The 21,120-nt window shown below is 27.4% G+C and overlaps 1 protein-coding gene and 1 long non-coding RNA gene across 2 annotated transcripts in view; both read left to right on the forward strand.

Moving 5' to 3' along the window:
* The first annotated feature begins 10,319 nt into the window (after positions 1 to 10,319).
* LOC135928972 (uncharacterized) overlaps positions 10,320 to 21,120 on the forward strand; it is a 35,805-nt gene continuing 25,004 nt past the window's right edge. The window contains exon 1 of the mRNA XM_065465439.1: positions 10,320 to 10,556. Within this exon, the coding sequence (XP_065321511.1) occupies positions 10,438 to 10,556 (119 nt within the window). The 5' untranslated portion in view covers positions 10,320 to 10,437. The remainder of the gene's footprint in view (positions 10,557 to 21,120) is intronic.
* Positions 13,974 to 18,959, forward strand: LOC135928878 (uncharacterized). Its single transcript, XR_010572384.1, has 3 exons — positions 13,974 to 14,299; positions 18,248 to 18,361; positions 18,788 to 18,959. It is a non-coding gene; the product is annotated as an uncharacterized LOC135928878 (long non-coding RNA).

A 21,120-nucleotide genomic window follows, 5' to 3' on the forward strand; every position in this document is an offset into this window, starting at 1 on the left:
TTGATGGTTTCTGTTCCAAGGTCATAATATTTATACATTTATAAATAGAGTTATTAAAATCAAATTTTGATTGCAAATATTCTAAAATTTTCTTAATAAAAATATTTGCTTCATTTAAAAATACATTAATTAGAGTATTATTTGAACATTTTAATATAATATTTTTAGCAATAGCGCCATAAAATTTATTATCAATTTTTAATGAAAGATGAACACAACTACAGCATAATTTAGTAAATCTTCATTAATAAAGATTCTTCTGATTACAAATGAATATGAATAGCATGTAGTAGATTTCCTACACGTGAAACCATTCCTAAATATGCTTCTGCCATTTTATCCTCGAAAAAATTTTCAAAATTTTAGGACAACCTTTATAATCTTTATTTAAGAAGTATTTTTTTAAAGGTTCGTAATATTTTAAAATTCTATTGATAGGGACATGTCGCAACAACTCACATGATTCTAAGAGACCACTTCACCCACTTTTTTAATTCATTACCTCTTTTAGTTGATGAACCAAATTCGTTAAAACATTTCATCACAATTATTTCTACATCCACAGATAATAGATTCATTGCCTTCTTGCAAGAATTATTTAGTATATGGCATATGTAGCCAATTGGTATTAAGTCATTATTGTGCTGCCTCAATTCGGTAAATATGCTTTGGTTTTTGCCAAAATTCACAGGGGCATTATCAGCGCAGAAAGATAACCCTGAATCAGCTATATTTGTCATTATGTGGTTAGCTATATCGTTGGATTTTTCACTGTCCGAGGAAAATTTTTCAGTTTTATTGAAATGCCCTTATTCTTGTTGAAATACCCTTATTCTTGTTGAAATAGCGAAGGATCAAGGGAAATGTTTTAATATTTCCCTTATAAGATGCATCTGTTAAAATTGCATAGGGATGCTGACCTTTTAAATCGTCCAGAATTAACCTCTTAGATTCAGGTCCTTAAACATTTGTGATAGCCTTGCTCATTTTTGTTCTACCACAAGTAAAGTTTGCACTTATATCGGAGTCGTTAAATATTAAAGGGGAAAAGATTAGACCCACACTGTGATGGTAGATAGCTCTGTGAATGTTGAAATACATGTTAGGTGTATACGATTTTCGCAATTGTAGTTGCATCTGTTTTATTAATAATATGATTGAACTATAATATATAAAATAATTATCAGTATCATTGAAATAAGTATGATATTATTGTATTACTTATTTAATTTAACCTGAACGTGATAATTAAGCGCCAAGTCCTATAATATTTTACAAAAAAACACTGAAAATGATAAAATATGAATGATATTGATTTATTATTGGAAAAGAATAAAACAGGATGAAATAATTTACAAACTAGACATGTTTTTCGTATAAATATTTAAAATTTATTTTAAAAATAATCAATTACTGTCTCTCAAAATTATCACTATGATATTTTATAAACGTTAAAATTGCTAAAACAAAATTGTGCGGGAGAAACTAAAAAATTGCGGGAGTCTCCCGCTGATGGGGGGAGATGTGGCAACCCTGTACACAAAGGTGTATAATTTAAATTTGTTAAGGCTGAATTTATGATAGTCATAAAAACAAAAAACTTCTTAGAAGTTATCCTTAAGATTTATTAATCCGAGTTTGAATGGATCCCAACTTAAGTCCAAACAAGACAGCAGGGGATTTCTCGCTCTCAATTTGGTATATTTGTTAGCCTTCATTCATTCAGCGCCTACATGACAAAAAGGTTATTAAATACAACCCCACCTCCCCCTCTCCATCAAGAACCTATATCTACCTCCCTAAAAAAAAGACGGCGATACTTCTACCTATTGCTTACGAAATAGATTTGGTCGTTATTTAGCAATCTATGCATTGTATATTAAATGGCAATAGGAAGAAAAAAAACTCTGAAAAAAATTCCGGTGGGAAAACAAACTCCCGGAAATAGTATTTTTTATATTAAATTTGGCGCCTATAAATAACATTTTTGTAATTCGCCCACATAACATTCTTTTCCACGAGATCTTCTTCAATATCATAGGTTAAATACTATATAATATGAGATATGAAATAAGTAATATTAAAAATTTTGGTATTTATTCACAATTAGCCAGATAATTTCACTTCTTTTTTAATATTGAAAGTTTGATGGAAGGCAACAAATAAGTTTTAAATATTTTATCACATAATACTTTATTACTGAATTTTATATTTTTCTAACATGTATTTATATCAATTCACAATCAATTAACCTAAAAATGTTAATGCTAAAAATGGTTAATTTAATAATAATAACAAATTAATGTTTGAATGTATATAAAAAACAAATTTAATGATTCTAAATATTGTCCATCTCTAACAAATATGATCTTATATTTCCTTGCCATAACTAAGGAACCAATTGTTAATTCCAATTACTTAAAATTAACCACATCAGAATTGAATAGTAGTAGACACCAAGTCAGAAATGAGAGGGTACAGGAAATTTTTTGGACAACTCAAATTAATTTAAATGTAAAAATATAATATATCGTTAGCCATTTTTTTCAAAAAAAATTTATCAACAGCACCTTTTCTATATGATTGCATTCCATTACAACACATCAATATAAATAATTTGTAAATCAATAATTATTTTCTCCAATTTTGCTCAATTATATTTCAACGTATTTATTTTTAATGATAAAAAAAAAATTTCGTTTAAATATAATATGTTTTAAATATATAATAATTAATAAAGTGCCTAATTATATAAAGGAAGAACAATATATTTGATTGACATCAATAAAGAAAAACTTACATTAAATATATTGCTATATCAAATAATATAATAGATGGCGCTAAATAATATAGATTAAAATCGCGATTTAACATAACTTAGATTCTTCGGAATTTGACAATGTTAGGTAAATCCTAATAGGAATCATTACCAATTTAAGTGGGACAAGCTTCCAATAATTAAAAAAATAAATAGAATATTGCGTAATTTAATAACAAAATTAAAATCGACTATGGTCGTTAAATAATTTATATGTTATAATATTAATACTAATAGGTAAAATAAAAAGCTATAAAAATTTACTGTTAATGATCTTGAACAATATTTAATTTTTAAGTCATAAATTTATTGTATAAATTAGACCTACAAAAATACGAATCGAATAGTAGAATTATTCGTATTCGTTAAAATCGAATAATTCATTATTCGATTCGCAAATTTTATTTAATCATAAATAAAAAAGATCGAATATTAAATTTATTTTGTAAAATTTAACAAGATAAACAAATTTCATTAGATAAAACATACATATAGTATATATATAATGCAAGGGAAATCTGATAACAACCAATTTTTTGAACACAAAGTTTTTCGGATTGTATCCTCTTTTAATGACATTCTATATTTAGCAACCATATGTCCAACAGAAAAGAGCCGCTCACATGGGGTAAAAGATCCTTGTATAGATAATATGTCTCTTGCCATTTTAGATAAAACGGGAAAACGATCTCCTTGTAGTTTCCACCATTCTAGTGGGTTTTTATTTGATGTGATTCTCGCTTCTTTTAAATAGGTTTCAACTTCGGAAATTGCTAAGACATTCTGTTTAAAAATTACATCCATATTTGATTGTATTAAAGGTTAACTGACTGATATATCCTGCATCATATTTTACTTTATAATTATCAAAAATATAATCGAAATGTTGATATTATAAGAAGGAGGTGGGCATTCAAAAAACTCTAATTTAAGTTTAGGATCATAGTCAAGGTCTCCAAATTTATTAAATTATAATAAGATATAATTTTTTGTTGAGCATAAATTGCCTTTATGTAATATCATCAAAGAGATTTAAGGGCTCAATTATTGAAATATAAAATGGAATGACCAAATTAAGGGTAGGATAAGTTTCCCCTGATATAGAAACAGTTCAATCATAAAATGTTTTCAAGTTTGCATGTATTCTTTTTAATGTGACCCATTCATCCTACATTAACAAAAAAAAATAGCATTTAAAGATAAATACTTCACTTAGTTGTTTCTCTTCAATAATAGATACATCATAACTATTAATAACGACATGATCAATGGCTTTTCTCATTGTTATTGCTCTTTCTATCATAAAATATGAGCTATTCCACCTGATAGGTTTATCTAACATCTATTTGTTTTATTATTTTTTGAACAATAAGATTTAAAACATGTGCAAAACAACGAATATATGCAATTTTTGATCTGGGATTTTTAATTTTGAGGGTATTTATAAAGTGAGTGTTAGATGTGGCATTGTCACATGTAATAGCTGTTTATATCTATGTTATAAATATTAATGATTCTATAAAATGTTTTATATATGTTTTCCTCAAAATGGGAATTTGAAAATGGAATAATGTCTAATAATATAGATTTTAGTACCCATTCATCATCAATGTAATGGCAGGTTAACCCTAAGAATGGGACATTTGTTGGACTTGACCAAATATCTATTGTAAAATTTATTTGAGTTTTTGAATTGTTTATCAATAATTTAATTTTTTTGAATTCTATGTATTGCTTCATTGTAGGAATTGAACATTATATAATGTTAGGATTTAATGCATTAACAACACATTTAAATTCATTTGTTGCAAATATTTTTGATCAAAAATTTTAATAAATGATGATTCATATCATTATTGTTGTACATATGATTATTATTTGAATCATTATTAAAATATGACTAAATAAATTTATTATTATAGGTCTTTTGATGGAATCGTTTGTTATGATTAATTAAAGTTGAAGTAATTTTTTTTTACACTATAGAATTTGATGTGAATGACCATTCACTTTGTTCTCCAAAGCTTTCTGAATTAGAAATATCAATTATACCACTGTGTTGAACATCTATTTAATAAATTAAATATTGTTATAAAATTTATAGCATGGCCAAAAGGGCAATAGGTTAGTCAGTAAAATTTATGTAAAATCATCATATCTTATAATTATCATATAAGAATTTTATGTATAATAGAATAAATTAAAGCTTGATTGTTGTACATAAATAATATAAAATATTTTAAACTATACTTCAAAGTTTATAGAGTCACTTATAATATATTTTTTAAATGCTCATAAAATTTATAAATTATCCCCAAATGTAGATGATATTTTTTAAAAAATTTTATTGGGAAAAGAAACAAGAACATAAAATTATATAGATAATATAAATTTTAGTGAATTTTGATTCATATTAAAGTTTTAGATTATATGATTTAAGCAATAAGAATTTCCTACATATATTATTATAAAATTTATAGCATGGCCAAAAGAAAATAAGAATGTTTAACAAAATAATTAAGATATTAATTTATAAAATCTTAACATTAAATGGATGATATTAAATTTAGATATTAATATTAAATTAGTTTATAAATAAATTTTTATTAACTAAATATGAAAAATAGGTCTTTTGCAAATATTTCTAAATGTAATATTTCATAATTATTATAAAATTCTTAAAAAATTTAATGTCTAATTTAGTTTATTTAGCTTCATAAATTTATAAATTGCTGTGATTTAATTATTAAAATAATCATTTTAACATATATATAAAATCATTACATATAAAGTGATTAATTTTATATTGAAATAAGAATGTTTAACAAAAGAGATATTAATTTATAAAATATTAACAAAATGGATGATGAAAAATCTAGTTGTTACTAATTAAATTTGTATATAATTAAATATTTATTTACCTAAAAAATGAAGGATATAAGATAGATCTTTTGGAAGTATTTCATATTTATAATAAAATAATTAAATATTATATTATGGCCAGTTAAATAGCCAGTCAATACATACTAAGCTTTGACTGGTCAGAAAGACAACTTTCACATACTTTCTTGGTCCATCTCCATCATATTTAAATTTATAAAACAATTTTAGGAAGTAAATTAGTATTACGTGATACGTGATATATAGCGCATCGCCCTCTAACGTTGAATACACAACAGAGCTACGCTAGGTTTTCCTCATTTCCATCTAATTGGAACAATTTAATTTGGGTATAAAAGTAAAAATATGAGGAGCCCTCCACACGTTTGTGGGCAAGCCGCACGTACTTATAGGCACAACATTTCGAAAAATGTTGCTTAAACCTCTATAGACTTTAATTTAAAAGGAGTGGGACAAAGAAAAAGCCTATACCCGAGAACTACAGTATAATTTAATTACTTTAAAGGTGGGTGATGGCTGATTTTAAGCTTAATTTCTTTAGTGTAAGTTATAATTGCTATCAATATTGTGATATAATGTTCATAGAATCTGTAAATAAATATGATTAAAATAAAATAATATTTACCGTTCTATCACTGCATTTGATCAACGTTCAAGCTACAAAATCTAATCTTATTTCTAATTTTTGTTAAGAATTTGTCATTGTTCTAGCCAAAGGAATCAAAGGAATGACATTTAATTTTCTAAAGCCATGCTATTTTGAATGAATGTCGAACTTATATTCTTCAAATTTATGAAAAACATGAAAAAAATAGTGCACGCTTACCGTGCATTATCATTACCCTGATGCTTATTACCAAGTGAATGTATGGAAATCAATTAGTATTAAGAAGTTATTCGAATAAAAACAGCTGTTACAATTTTAGAAATATAAAATGTTTTTTTTTCCACTAGGAAATTTTATTAAATAAAAATATTTTAAATAATTTCTTCAAATAATATATTATTTTCCAATATTTAGACCTAAAAAAATTAAAATCGAATAATTCGATCACATAACAGATAAAAAATTATTCGTCCAATAAAATATTTTCCTTATTCGAATTCGATTTCGAATCGAATAATTGTGTTATTCGTATTCGTAAAAATCGAATTAATCGAGTCGAATAACGAATAAAGAATAATTCGTTTTAGGTCTAATTAAAATAAAAAACTTTAAAAATTTACTGTTGAGGGTTACTCACTTAATTTTTAAATCATAAATTTCTTGTATAGATTCGTATATTGTTTCAATATTTTTAATTGTAATAACACAAGGAAGATTATTATATTGATTAAATATTGGATATTAATTGAGGAACTAAATAATGGATTCAACTTTTATGCTTCCAATCGTTCGGCCAACTTCACGGATATTTTAATAATGGGGATTTTTTTTCCACAAAATAAAGATTCGTTTTCTAAATATAAATATGAAAATATTTAAAATTTAATTTTGACGGTAATATTTTGTATTTGGATGTTTTTACGTAATATTAAGCGCACTAGTCCTATATATACAACAGAGCAACCCTTCTCATGAAAAGACTCATCAAACTGGGGCAAATAATTAAGAGGATCATCCACGTTTTTTTGGGCAGGCCACGGTTACCTGTGCGCGAATGAGGCAAAGCCACTAGCTTAAACGCCCATGGAAAATATAAGGAGAGGAAAAAAAGCCCATGCCCGATTAAATAAAAAATTTTGATTATGAAGGGTTATATTGGCTATTTAATTTTACTATTAATTAGTGTAGTGAGAACTAGTGTTGTTAAATAGTCGAGTTTTTACGACTCTGAACTCAAGTCGGAGTCGCAAAACTTCAAATTGAGCGGCTCAATGAGCTGCATGAGTCGGCTTGATGAGTCGGCTTCAGAGTCGAAAAAAATTTATTTTGAATCCGCCTGCTATTATTATTTACTCCACGATAAAATATTTAAAAAATTTAACCACTATGGTTCGAGAATTTAAATATTTTAAAATTCAAAATGACTTATGTATAGTGTTAATTTGATTAGTCGTAAAATTTACAACCAAATTATGGGCTCAGAGCATTAAAATCTAACAATCATTTATCTTAATTATATATATTTGTATATAGATGCGATATCAGCTCAATAAATTTCTTAAGTCAGTTTCTGTATTGATATTCAATAGTTGATGTATCGATATGTAGATACATTTTTAAAAGATGTATTTAGTAATTATAAATATGGTTAACTCAGTATTTTATCCATCAAAAATATTATGCAAGCCTGAAGATTTTGCTCATAACTAGAAATCTTAAGCTAGGTAATTTTTTTGAAAATATTTAGTTGACCATTTTTAAAAATAAGCTCAAATGGGTTATTTTGCATCACAGATGTATTTATATTTATATCCATTTTTAAACGATGAATCTGGAACCATTTACAAAGTATAGAGTAGCATAAAAAATTGTATACCTATTAGGGATCTGTAAAACACCACATGGCCCGGGTATATTTTCTAGTGTTGTTAAACGGCTCAATTTGAGCCGATTTTTAAAAACGTCTAACTCAACATTTTATCCAGAAAGCTATTATGTAAGCTTTAAGATTTTGGTCATAGATGGCACAAAAGTTTAGACATCTATCAGCGAAATGTCGGGGTATAGATAATAATAATAACAACATGGTCATATTCTTAAAATAATACATTTCGAATTTAAAAAATTTTCGAACCATAGGGGTTAAATTTTTTTAATATATTTATCGTGGAGTAAATAATAATAGCAGGCAGATTTAAAATAAACCTTAGACGACTCTGAAGCCGACTCATCGAGCCGACTCTGAAGCCGATTCATCGAGCCGATAGATTTTAGGCTAAGTCGACTCGACTTAGCCAATTAACAACACTAGTGAGAACCTGTACAAATAAAGTACAATAACTTATCAATAATACTAGTACTTTATTTCCAACTTTAAAGATAATCCACCATCATACCGGAAAAAAACCGAACCATCGATTTAATATGTTAAATAAACTATATTCTGTATCAGTTTTGGGTAAAAATAATTTAAACTAAATTTAAAAATAAAATAATGTTATTAATATAAATCTACAAAAACAAAATTTTAAAAATATAATAATTTAGAAATTCCATGATTTACGAACATTTCAAAATGTAAAAACTTAGAAATTCCATAAAAAAAAATCCCGCTCATACGATTATTAATTCATATTAAAAATAATTTTATTGAAAATTTATATCAGTTATTTTATTATAACAAATAGAGAAAATAATATAACTCTAAAAAAAGGAAATTTTCTGGTGCCAGCCAGACGGCAAAAAAAGAAAGAAAAGGTATTATATATTATTATTTTTTTTTTTTCAAATAAGCAACTATTAATTATAAATTTGTTTACAGTAGTTTATATAAAATTTAAATTTTGTTATTTATAAATTTTGTTAGAATGGTTTACATAAAATTTATATTTCTAAAATTTTTTATACGAATTTATATATTTTTATAAAAATACCAATAATGAATAATATGAGCGCATATTTATAATCTAAATTAAATGGGGAAATGTGCAAAAAATTTAAAAAGAAGTAGAATGAGTCTAGGATAGCTCTTTGGCTAGTATACAACGATTCAAGCTAATGTAATTCGCTTAAAGTTGTTTAAAAATATAAACACAGTTATCTAATAACTTCACGCTTTTCTTACATTTTTTTGAGTAAATTGAAAAGTCAAAATTTTCAAATCGGTGGAGAAATTTGGTCATATTTTATAGGAGAAATATGAATAATGCGAAAAGTTACTTTTATAGATCTAAATAAAGTAGATTTAGAGAGGGCAGGCAACCCGCCCCTTATTTTTTTTAGAAAATATATATGCTCCTTCATAGTTTTGACAAAAATATATTCTCTCCTGACAAATGAGTTAATTAATGATTAGAAATTAAAATATAATTGTTTAAAAAAGAGATTCTGAATAAAACGTGGGGATTCAAGATCTCGAATCCCACGTTGGAATTTCGAATCCCAGATGATTCCGTATCCCAATACGATATATATAAAAAGATTGAAAAAATCTTTTTAAAATAACATATTTTCAAATAATATCAATTAAAAAAGATATGAGAATGAATTATTAAAAAATAAGAAAGATAAAATGATATCCAAAGGTGTAAAAACTCAAACTAAAATGATCATAAATAATGGACTATTATTAATAGATTTATTTGTTAAAAATCACTCTGGGATAATAGAGATTTAAAGTATATCTTCAAAATGATTTTATAAAAAATAAATTATTAATCATATATATTATATAAAAGATATTACTTTATTTGTGAATAATCATTTTAAAATTTACATATTTTCAAATAATATCAATTAGATAGATACTAAATATAAATTACTTTATAAAGATGATAAAGTATTCAAAACTATTGTATAAAATAAATTAGAAATTACATGTAACTTATATATTTTCAAAGCATTATTTATTTTATATAAAGATGTTAAATAAATAACTTTAATATGATCCGAGATGAAAACACTTATTAGTTTAATATGTAATGATAGATTCTATTTTGTAAAAATAATATTCATTTCGAACATTTTTTAAATGTAAATAGAGGATCATATCATGTTGTATATTATTTGGATTCTATTATTTGATGCAGAAGATATTATTCTATATTTATAAATGACTGAGTTCAAAACTCTGAAGTTAAAAAGTCCCTGTGGGCAAGGGTACCTATCGTTTGAATGGAATGAATCAATTAACAATAAGCTTCCTTCAGATTCAATTATGGAAACAATACGGTAATATTATTTTTTTATAAAACATGCCTTGTATATTACCAATATTTTGAAAATATTAAATTAGGGCATTTTGATGCCCATCTCCTCAGGTCAATGACGCTTACTAACGATCTAGAATATTAAATAATTTAATTAATAATGAATACAGAGTTTTAAAGGGCGCCCCCACCCCCAGATGAAGGGCCTATACCTTCTGTATATACCACTCCCCCACCCCTGCAATGCAAATATGTGTATATGTTGTTCGAATTTTATCCTAGCCCATAAAATATTTGACACAAGTTGTTCCTAACTTTAAAATATTGTTCAAATATATTATAACTAGTAACCCTAGAATAAATTTCTCAATAATTGCATCTTAATTGGTAAAAATACTATTTTGCTGTTATTGATTTTGACCTGCTGAGATGCACAGTATAGAGGTCTGTAATGTGGCTAAAATATTTTAAACATTGCGTGGATGGTGGGTGGGTAAAAACTATTTTTTTAAAAATTGATGTGTGATGGGCTGGTAAATTTTAAATAAATTTGTTGGTAAATGAATATAATAGACTTCTATTTATTAAAAATCATTTTTGTCATCCAGGTTAAGTAAATTTTTTGTATAAATGGTCAGACGTATGTATGAGAACTTTTTTAGGGGGGGGGGGCTTAATTTCTTGTTGGTTAAAACCATTGCAGATCTCTAGCATAGATATAGATATTTTGGCTTACATTTTATAGACATTGCCAATAAAATGATAATCTTGGTCTTTAAGATTTAATAAGAAAAGTCCAGTTACCTTAGTTATAATAGAAGAGAGGATAAAATGCTTAAATGTCAAAAAAATTAAGATTTTAAGAAGGCTAATAATTTTTTATGATAAAATTTTACATTTCATTCTAAATAGTATTTTAAATTGTGATTTTTTAAAATCTTTCATGATTGAAATTACAATTTTTTAAAAAAATTTTTCAAAATATTGGGCAAAACAAATCTTATAATGCAAAGTTGTTCTACACTATGTGGCGTACATCATCACTTGCAGCTAGACAAATATATCCTTTTAGAATATACAATTTCTATTTATTTTTTTAAAAAAAATTACATAATTTTGAAAAACACCCTCAAGGTATACGTGTATTAAAATTTTATTATTGATGCCGAACATATCAATTAGAAGTATGTTATATAAGCTTATTGAGAAACAAAATTTTAATTCAATATATTTGTTTTATTTTATTTTATTACTTTAAAAAAAAACATTTTCCATTGAAATTAAATTAAAATACATTGAAAAATTAAAAATTAAATTGAAATTTAATATTTAAAAAAAAATATATGCATACATTCAAGGTCATTTAAATGATAATAAATGTTGTGTAAGTTCAATATAATAATTTTTTTTACTATATTTAATACTTAATGAGGTGACATAATTATTGACCATTTTTCATTTTTTTTATAATCTTACAATTTGAAATTTATAATTTAAGTATTTCTTTTCTTTCTTTCTTTCTTTCTTTCTTTCTTTCTTTCTTTCTTTCTTTCTTTCTTTCTTTCTTTCTTTCTTTCTTTCTTTCTTTCTTTCTTTCTTTCTTTCTTTCTTTCTTTCTTTCTTTCTTTCTTTCTTTCTTTCTTTCTTTCTTTCTTTCTTTCTTTCTTTCTTTCTTTCTTTCTTTCTTTCTTTCTTGACGAATATCGATTTTTAACTATGCCCAATAATCAATAATTTTAAATATGGGATTGAGTTCTATTTTAATTAAAGTTGACTTAACTAGGGTATATAACGAGTTTATTATAATCGTGATTGAAATCTATTTAATGTTTATTCTAGTTTGTTAATATTACCAAATATACGAAATAAATTTAATTAAAAAAATATGCACGTTGGTAGAATGGGAAAAGCATTTATTAAACGGTGCCCAGAGAAGCCTTAACGAACAATATTAACAAAAAGTATTCTGCAACCTTCTGTCAAGTTGGAGGACACAAATTTTTTTAGGAATCGTAAAATACTTTCAATAATCAATCAATCAATAACTAAAAGAAGAAACCGATTTTATTTTTTAAAAAAACCATTTCTGTCGACTAATTAATTATCCAGCAGATTTTCTCGCTCATAAAAGTGTCAATTTAATAATTAAGGATTTAAAAAAAAATATGACAAAAGAAAAAAGGGAAGATTTAATTAAAATTTGGAATATTCATTTTTTAAGAATCAAATGTTTCAGCTCGGAGGAAGGGTAAGAAAATCAAAAATATTAAGATGACGCAACACGAAAATAATATTTATTTACAAAATACATTTATTTATTTATCGATTTTATTTATCCCCGAGAAAATCGATAATTTTTTTTATTTAATTTGGAAAAAAAAAATATAAAAATATTACGGTATTATGTGGACCTGCCATGAACGCACCAAATTTATGTCTTTAAAAATACGTTATCCACTAAACTTATTCGATAATATTTTTAGTTGATTGAAATTTACAGGGGCTCAAAGAACGAGGTTTGTTTTTGACATTTATAAGGCAAAGTTTTGTCAACCGCTCCCCCCCCCCCTAACTTACATTTTGTCATTTATTATTTTAGCTTTTTCTTAAATTCGGAACCCCAACTGGAAAGAGATCGAAGGAATGATACATTCAATACGATCTTATTGGTCGGTATGGCAAAAGCACCGGTCTGCTCCAGCGGATATTTGGCCAATCGTAATTTTCCGGTGTAAATTTTTATCGAATTAGCCCGCGCCACGTCCGACTCGGCCAATCACAATATTCGAGATTGGTCGGTGGCATGATCTTGCGCGAAGATGTCCAAAAAATTATTTTTAAAAAATAACATCACATGATTTTTTTTTTTTTTAAATTATAAGAGAAAAGAAAAAGAAAGAAGTAAACAATGCTCCTCTCGGAAAGAATAATTTTTTTTAAAAATATTTATTTTTTATTTCGAAAAAAAATGAAGCTCAGCTTTTAATGTATTCATCAAAAAAAAAATCTTTTCATCTTTTTTTGTTCGGTTTTTTTATTTTAAAAAAAAAAATTATTATTCCTTCTATTCTTTTTGAACAATCGAATCTTTTCAATGATCTCGGAAAATTAATTGGTGTCGGCGAATCTTGGCAGACGAAAATGAACGAATCCTCGTTTTTAATTATCGTCTGCCATCATGCGAACAACGATATTCGCGTTCTTAGGAGTTAAATATATTTTTACGCATGCGCGTAGTTGATTGACTTGGTAAAATGATCTCCTAAGTAAGACTTCGGATGGTATTTAAAAAAAATATAATAATAATATTATTTTTTTTTGTTAAAAGCCTTTGTCATAAAAAAATTCTATTGTATAAGAGAATCCTTTCATCTATCCCCCCCCCCCTCCTACTTATTATTAGATTAATTAACAATTCACGATTTCATCTTCTCCTATTGTGTACGGAATAAAAGAAGATATAAAATACAATCCCTCTTCCCTTATTTGAATATTGGTTTATCTCGGAAATGATTGCGGAACGAGTGGTTGATTATTATCTTTTATCGCCGCGAGGAATTGAAGGGAAAACGCGATACATTGTTTGTTCAACGGTTACCTACGAGAGCCGCTCGCGTTTTTTTTAATTCTACGATTTTAAATGCGGGGGAAAAAAATGTGGCGGAGAGAATGGATTTTTCTATCGCTATACATTCATCTTAAGGGCATGATCACGTGTCTACATCTAGTCCAATCGGAGCACGTAAAACAATATCAAAAAATGGCGTAAATTTTTAAATATTCTAATATTTGATATTATTATCAATATAAATTGATTTTCAGCTGCGTTCTCATTTTGTAAAATTAGATATATATATTTTTTTTTATTTCTCTAGAATTTTGTAAATCGTATTTGGTTATACCACATAAACTCCTTTTTATTTTTATTCATTTTACAATTTAAATAATTTTTGAACTTTAAAAAAAATAATGGAAAAAAATATCGTATCTTAAACATATGTTTTTATTTTGCCGCTTTCGCTTTTCGAGAAGCGAATATTTAATTTTTTGGCACGCGGAGAAATAAGCATCTCGTGGCGCTAAAACTGGCCTTTTTAAAAAAAATCCGAAAGATTCGTTGTGAAGTTAAACGCGAGGGACTTTTAACACTTCTCCTTTGCGCTGCGGGAGAACGGGTTAATACCTGCCTGTCCTAACTCAATTCCACTGCCCCCCCCCTCCATTCCTTCACTTCGTCCCATAAATTAGGTAACCATATTTTGTAATTCGACATTATATTTTTTATCAAACATTTAAAACAAAACAAATTATTGTTTTTTTTTATCCAGAAATAAATAATTATTTGGCCCTGAAGCAAAAAATTTACCGAATAATTAAAATTAGTTCAAAAAAAATAAATGGAATAAAAAATAGAATAAATAAAATAAAATGTAAACTTAAGATGACAAAAAAAAAATTTTACGCTTTCCCGCCAAAATTTTTTTTATTTATTTAATATATATTTTTTTTATTACGGTCGTGTGTACGAAAAATTTTTTAAAAATAGTCGGCAAACAAATTATTAAGGTGTGTCTGGCGGGGGTTAGTCACTAAAATGACATACAATTAATACCTAAACTGACGATGCATTTGAAAGCTTCGTCGAATGCAAATCAGCTGGAGCCGCCATTTTGATAGATATAGTTATTCACTTGTTAAATCGATAACTTGCTTTCTTAGTATCCCTATCATCAGGCAATTCTCGAATAAAATTTTGCGCCAAAGCATAGGAAAAAATTGGCCTCTCGTTTAAAATTTGTTTTAAATACGGGTAATCAAAATGGCGTCCCCAGCTGTTTTCGTTGATGTACACTTTATGAATTTATTGTCAGTCTAGGTATTATTTATGTCATCTCATTGGTCACTAACTAGACTAGGGCAGGTGATTACAATACCAAAATATTGGTAATTGGTTACAAACTTATTGTATTGGTTTAAACAATATTTTCCTTATATTTGTATCACCATTATATATGATTTATTGGTAGGAAGTTTGTTTTTTATTTTTTGACTTAAGATAGATTTTTTATTTTCCATGTACATTAGAAGAAGTGTTTAGAGTCAGCATTGCTTAAGCATTGATTTCTTTATATCTTTGATTTTCAATTACGGTGTCAAAAGCAAATGATTGATATGAAAGGTTTTTTCGTATTTACAATAATAATATTGTTAATCGTAGATGCTAAACTTATCACGAAAAATTTTAAAAAATATATATGGCATGAAAATAAAGCAGCCTCGAGAAAATATTTTTTAACCCCATTATTGACGACTGTTTGATTTTGGGAACATCGACTTTGCCGTTGGATAAATCTCTTGTTGTATTTCCCATCTAAATAAATGCGACACAAATAATTTTTGGTGTTAAATTTTTTTTTAAGCTTTTAAAAATTTTCAGATTTTTATTTTTTTCGAGGCATTAAAAAAAACTCCGTTTTTCTTTTAAAGCTTAAAATTACAATTTGTAAATATTTATTTAGTATCTATTTTGCGATAGTAAAAGAACTGAAATTTGTGAATTTTTTTTTTGATATGGTAAACATGAATGTTATCGGAGATGTAATTGCGCTTATTTTGATATATTTTTATAAAAAAAATATGCTTCACAAATTGGCCATGGAAAATTAATGTCTGAGATTGCCGATCTTCTTCTTCCTCCTCCTTCATCACTCACTACTATTAGAAATATTAGTCTAAATTTTAACCGTTCCCATTTGAAAATAAAAATCGTCCAATCAAAATGATCCTTGAGTTGCAGTGGATTACAATACGGCCATAATACTCAATTATAAAGTGAATCAAAATGTATCTTTAAAAGTATCTAAAAACAGATGATACCACATTTTCGTATTTCGATACTATAACAACTGCCATTTCCTAACTTTCTCAATTTATGTGTCGTAGCTTATGCTGTTAAAGTAACGTCATTTTAAGATTAACCACCATAAATTTTCAGTCAATATTTTTAATGAATCAATCAAGATTTATAATATTCTTATACAAAATACTATGCCAATATTACCTGAGATAAAAGATGATTCAACCTGCCCTGGTCCCAATATGGAACATTTTTTTAAGCCAATAAATAAAATAAGGGTACAAAGTCTACACCTTATGAAATTGTGTCCCACCAACTCAAATATTATGTCCTCAATTGTGGAATAAACATGGCAGTTTCGAAACTGCTCCGCCATTTTAAGGATAAATCAAGAAGATAGCTGAGTAAAACGGTCGTAAGAAGATGGAACTTTTTTTTACAGCTTGAAATTAATTGTCTTATCAAGGAGAATAACCAATTTGGAGAATCTTGATGAATCCTAATTGCAGAGATTTTCGGATAATGACAAGTCTTTCATCTATATTGTATGGTTAGGGTTATGAGCTTATAATGTTATGGAGCCTGTTGCTAGTTCGATTTTAGAACATTTGGGATATCTCACTTCCACGATAACGATTATAGATAATTACAAGTTTTGCATTTTTTGGATGCAATCCTGCATATATATAAAAGGTATACAGTTGAAATATTGTTTACAATTTGTATTTTGATTACATTTATAACTATATCAGCAATGATTCACCCGCTACGTGAATTAGATTAGCCCCGGATAAAATTATAGGTCAGCGAAGGTAGAAGACCTGAACTTATTTCCAGTTTGAGAAGATTTCCTGACAAAGAAAAAGCAGACTTTGATTCCTTTAAAAGCAACACAAATTTCTCCTTCTTTTAACATTGGCGTCGCCGAAATTTTACCGGGACAGGGTGGATAGGTTAAAGTATTCAGACTCAGTTGTTCTCTGGTAAGGAGAGGGATGCTCATATTTTGAGCATACAGCAATGATTGCCCTTTAGAACTCACTCTTTCCCAAAATTAGTGCTCGCAACTATTTATGGATGAAAGCCAACTTTGAGCTAACACAAAATAACTTAAATGATATTATGTTGATTTCGATGATATAACTGCTACAACGTCATTTTAAGTTGGGATGAGAGATCTGATTCGTCAAGGTGCCAGCACACACAGCTGTTTAATAATGTTGTATATCTATCAAAGTGTCACCAAAAATAACATTTCAGAGTATTTGACCGGCTAAATATAACTTCGGTCGATTGACCGGCTTTCATCCCAGATTACGATGAGTCCTTAAGCACTAGCTTAGAGTATTCTAGATGTAGTAAGCCCGCTGGCTTTCAGCATATTGCAGCCTAGCCCTCTGTAATTTTTTTTTTGCTTTGCGGTGATTGGATCATCCAACGATGAAATAAAACATATGTTAAAATTGGGGTTTTCACGTAAGAAGATTAAATCGAACCTTCATAGCCAAGATTGAATAGATTAAATAAATTTAAATAAAAATGAATGATGTTTAAAATGATAATATAATAACATAGGTAAGGGAGTCAAACTAACCCCGGGGGCTCTAAGTCGTATTTTTATTTATTTTATTTTTTTGAAAGTGAAAAAAAAATATTTTAAAAAAAACGATTATAAAAGTTGCCTTCATTTCAACCTACAAACGAATTTGGCGAATTTTAATTAATTTATTATGCATAGCATACATAGCATAGTGTAGTATGCATTATTATGTTTAAAATATAGTTTGAGATTTTTTTAGCAAAGTTCGGCTTCGGGTCGGTTTTTTTATGAATGACTTTATCCGGTTTTTATTTAGAATCCGTATCTTGCCCTATTAATCGCCGATTCATCGGGTGATCACTTGGGAAGTCGGGTCAAGCGATAATTTCTACAAAATCGTCGGTATTTTGGGAAGCCTCTACTCTACAAAGTTGGACGTTAATTAGGCTTTCTTACTATATTTGGGCGCGTTATACAGAGCGCGCTATTTTCGTTCGTCAAAAATTCGTTATTTTGACGATAGACTACCATCCTTTATCACGTGATATATTTGGATTGATGGTCTCTAAAAGGATATCCGAACGCGAATTCCGCGCAGAGCGGACGGATTCGAACCGGAATCCGAACCATCCGCCGCAACTCTCGCTCCACTGGCGCACTCTTAATTACGGCTCATACTTTTTTTTGTTGCGTTTTATGCGTTCTATTTATTTTTCATCATATTCTTATTAGGTTTTTTTTAAAAAAAAATTACCGATATAGTCGTTATTTAATCTTTATTCTGTTCTCATTCACGAAAGGTTGTGTAAATAGGTTAATTGCTCGGATACGAAATGTATTATTCACTAATTAAAAGGTAAATTATAACCTCCCCTCCCTCCCGATAGCCTAAATATCGCGGGATAACGCGATAGGGTGAGGTGGATCGAGAAAAACGTTAAACTCTTCGCGTGGCAAATAATTTTCGAGAAACTACTAGGCACTGCCCAGATCAAACCAACCGTCATGTTTGTAACCTGGACCAGGTTGAAAAAAGATCGAAAAGTACAAGATTTTAACCAACTATACCCAGGCAGGAGTAGACGTCTATGCGTATCGCTAATTTAACGCGAAATATCGAAGATTCGGTAAACATTGAAAATAGAAACAATCTAGAGTCAATAAACCTTGCAATCCAACCCTTTTGATTCATTTGAGAATTTTTATCTTTTAATCTCGCGCAATTTCACGATTTAACTATATTTCATAGGAATCTTTGCAGCATATTCTATTGAATCATAGGCTGTTAGAATACTTTCCATAAGTGGATAAACTTCAGGAATGAACGATTCCCAATTTCTTTCAATTTACGGTTTCCATCTAGAGCTAGGAGTCAGAAACTACATTGCCTAGCTTGGCTGAATTCAGCAAACATCCTCACCTTTTTCAACTCCAAAAAAGCAGAGAATGGGCTTGTTTACCCATATTATGTTTCAATATGAAGATTATTCTTCCCTCGTAGCGCTGAACAAGGGCTCGGGCCCGAATTTCTAGAAGCAATTTTATTTTGAAAACATGGATTATAGAACTTAACAGCCAAAACTTAGCTTTGCTTTAGCAATACTTCCAAGTAGCCAAAAAACCTAGTTTAACATTGCCCTATACCTCATAATTGCACTACGAAAAAAGGCTAAATCTTCTGGAAGCATTCGGGATGTAAGCACGAGAAAATTAATAACCATAAATCCCAAGATCCGAAAGAGGGGCTAACCCTAAAATAAACTTCCTTTCTTTGGTTAAGCTCGAGTCCTGGTTAAGGACTTATCTCAAGGATTTTGTTTTTCATCCCTTTCATCTCTCACATTTATTACTATTCTATTTTCTAGATGAGTTGTTTACAATTTCCGGTTATAAATTTATCAAAAGACCCCGATAGTCCCAACTTACACCCCCCCCCCTTCCCACCACCGGAATCTGGCTACTGATTGATTTGTATTTTATAAATATTTAAAGTTTTAAACAACTTAATTTTTTAACGTTTTTAATATCTAATAAAATAACGTACTACCACACCACCATCTCACTCATTATTAATAGTATTGCAAATAATTTTTTAATTTATTATGCACTTTGATTTTTTTTTTATTAAAAACCATTTTTTTAATTAATTTTTAATTTAATTTTAAAAACTTGTGTTTTTCCTATTTTTTTTAATTATTTTTTTTAGTACAAGCAAAATAATATTAATATTTTTTTTTTACATTATGTTATTATATAAGTGTTTTCATTTTTAACGCATGAGTTATTTATAAAGCCCTCACAGCTGTTATCAGCTGATAAAATTTATTTTTTTTGAATACAAGTTTTAATAGTTTTATTATTTTTATTTTTTGAGATGAGCTTATTATTATAATATATAATGTTATATCTTCCTTCTACATTTACAATAAATACCTTATCAAATTATCATCGTCTTTCTTTTCTTACCTTCAAAATCATATATAATTTCAATCTTTTTTCGTATATTATTGTTAGTATTATTATTATTATTAGGTATTTTATATATATATAATGTATGATGATAATAATACTAATAAATACATGTTTTGTGTGGTTGGTTTGGTACGATATACAAAAATACTACAAATAAATCAAGGAATATTAATAATATAATATAAATTAATATATAAATAAAATAGGCTCCGCTCCGATAAAAGGAAATATTTGTATTAATAATAAAAGAATATATATATATAAAAATATAAAACTGCCTGGAGGTAAAGTTTATTTTTTTACTACTCTACACAACATACAATAATAATAATATATAATATGTGTGTACAATGTAATATTATATTTTATCAACCTTTCGTATTATTTTTAGTAAATTTTTTTTTTATCATTCCCTTCATAATACACATTACATTACATTACATTACACATCGTAATATCATCAAACAATTTTTTTATTTTTTTTTTACCATTCATTTTATTTTATGTATTTGTGTGTGATGATGATACAAATATTTTCGGTTAAATGAATTGAATAATGATAAAAAAAATAATTTTAAAATAATGAATGGGTCAATCGCGCCGAACTCACTCACTGACACTCAGAAGCGGATATTGTAAATTAATATTATTTGAGTAAAATGCTCGGGCTTCGAACCCGAATTCGGTGTTTCGGTTTGGTTGGACAGTTCCTTCGAA

This window comes from Gordionus sp. m RMFG-2023, chromosome 4 (genome assembly GCF_954871325.1).
Source record: "Gordionus sp. m RMFG-2023 chromosome 4, tfGorSpeb1-WG-v2, whole genome shotgun sequence".
Classification (NCBI taxonomy): Eukaryota; Metazoa; Nematomorpha; class Gordioida; order Chordodea; family Parachordodidae; genus Gordionus; species Gordionus sp. m RMFG-2023.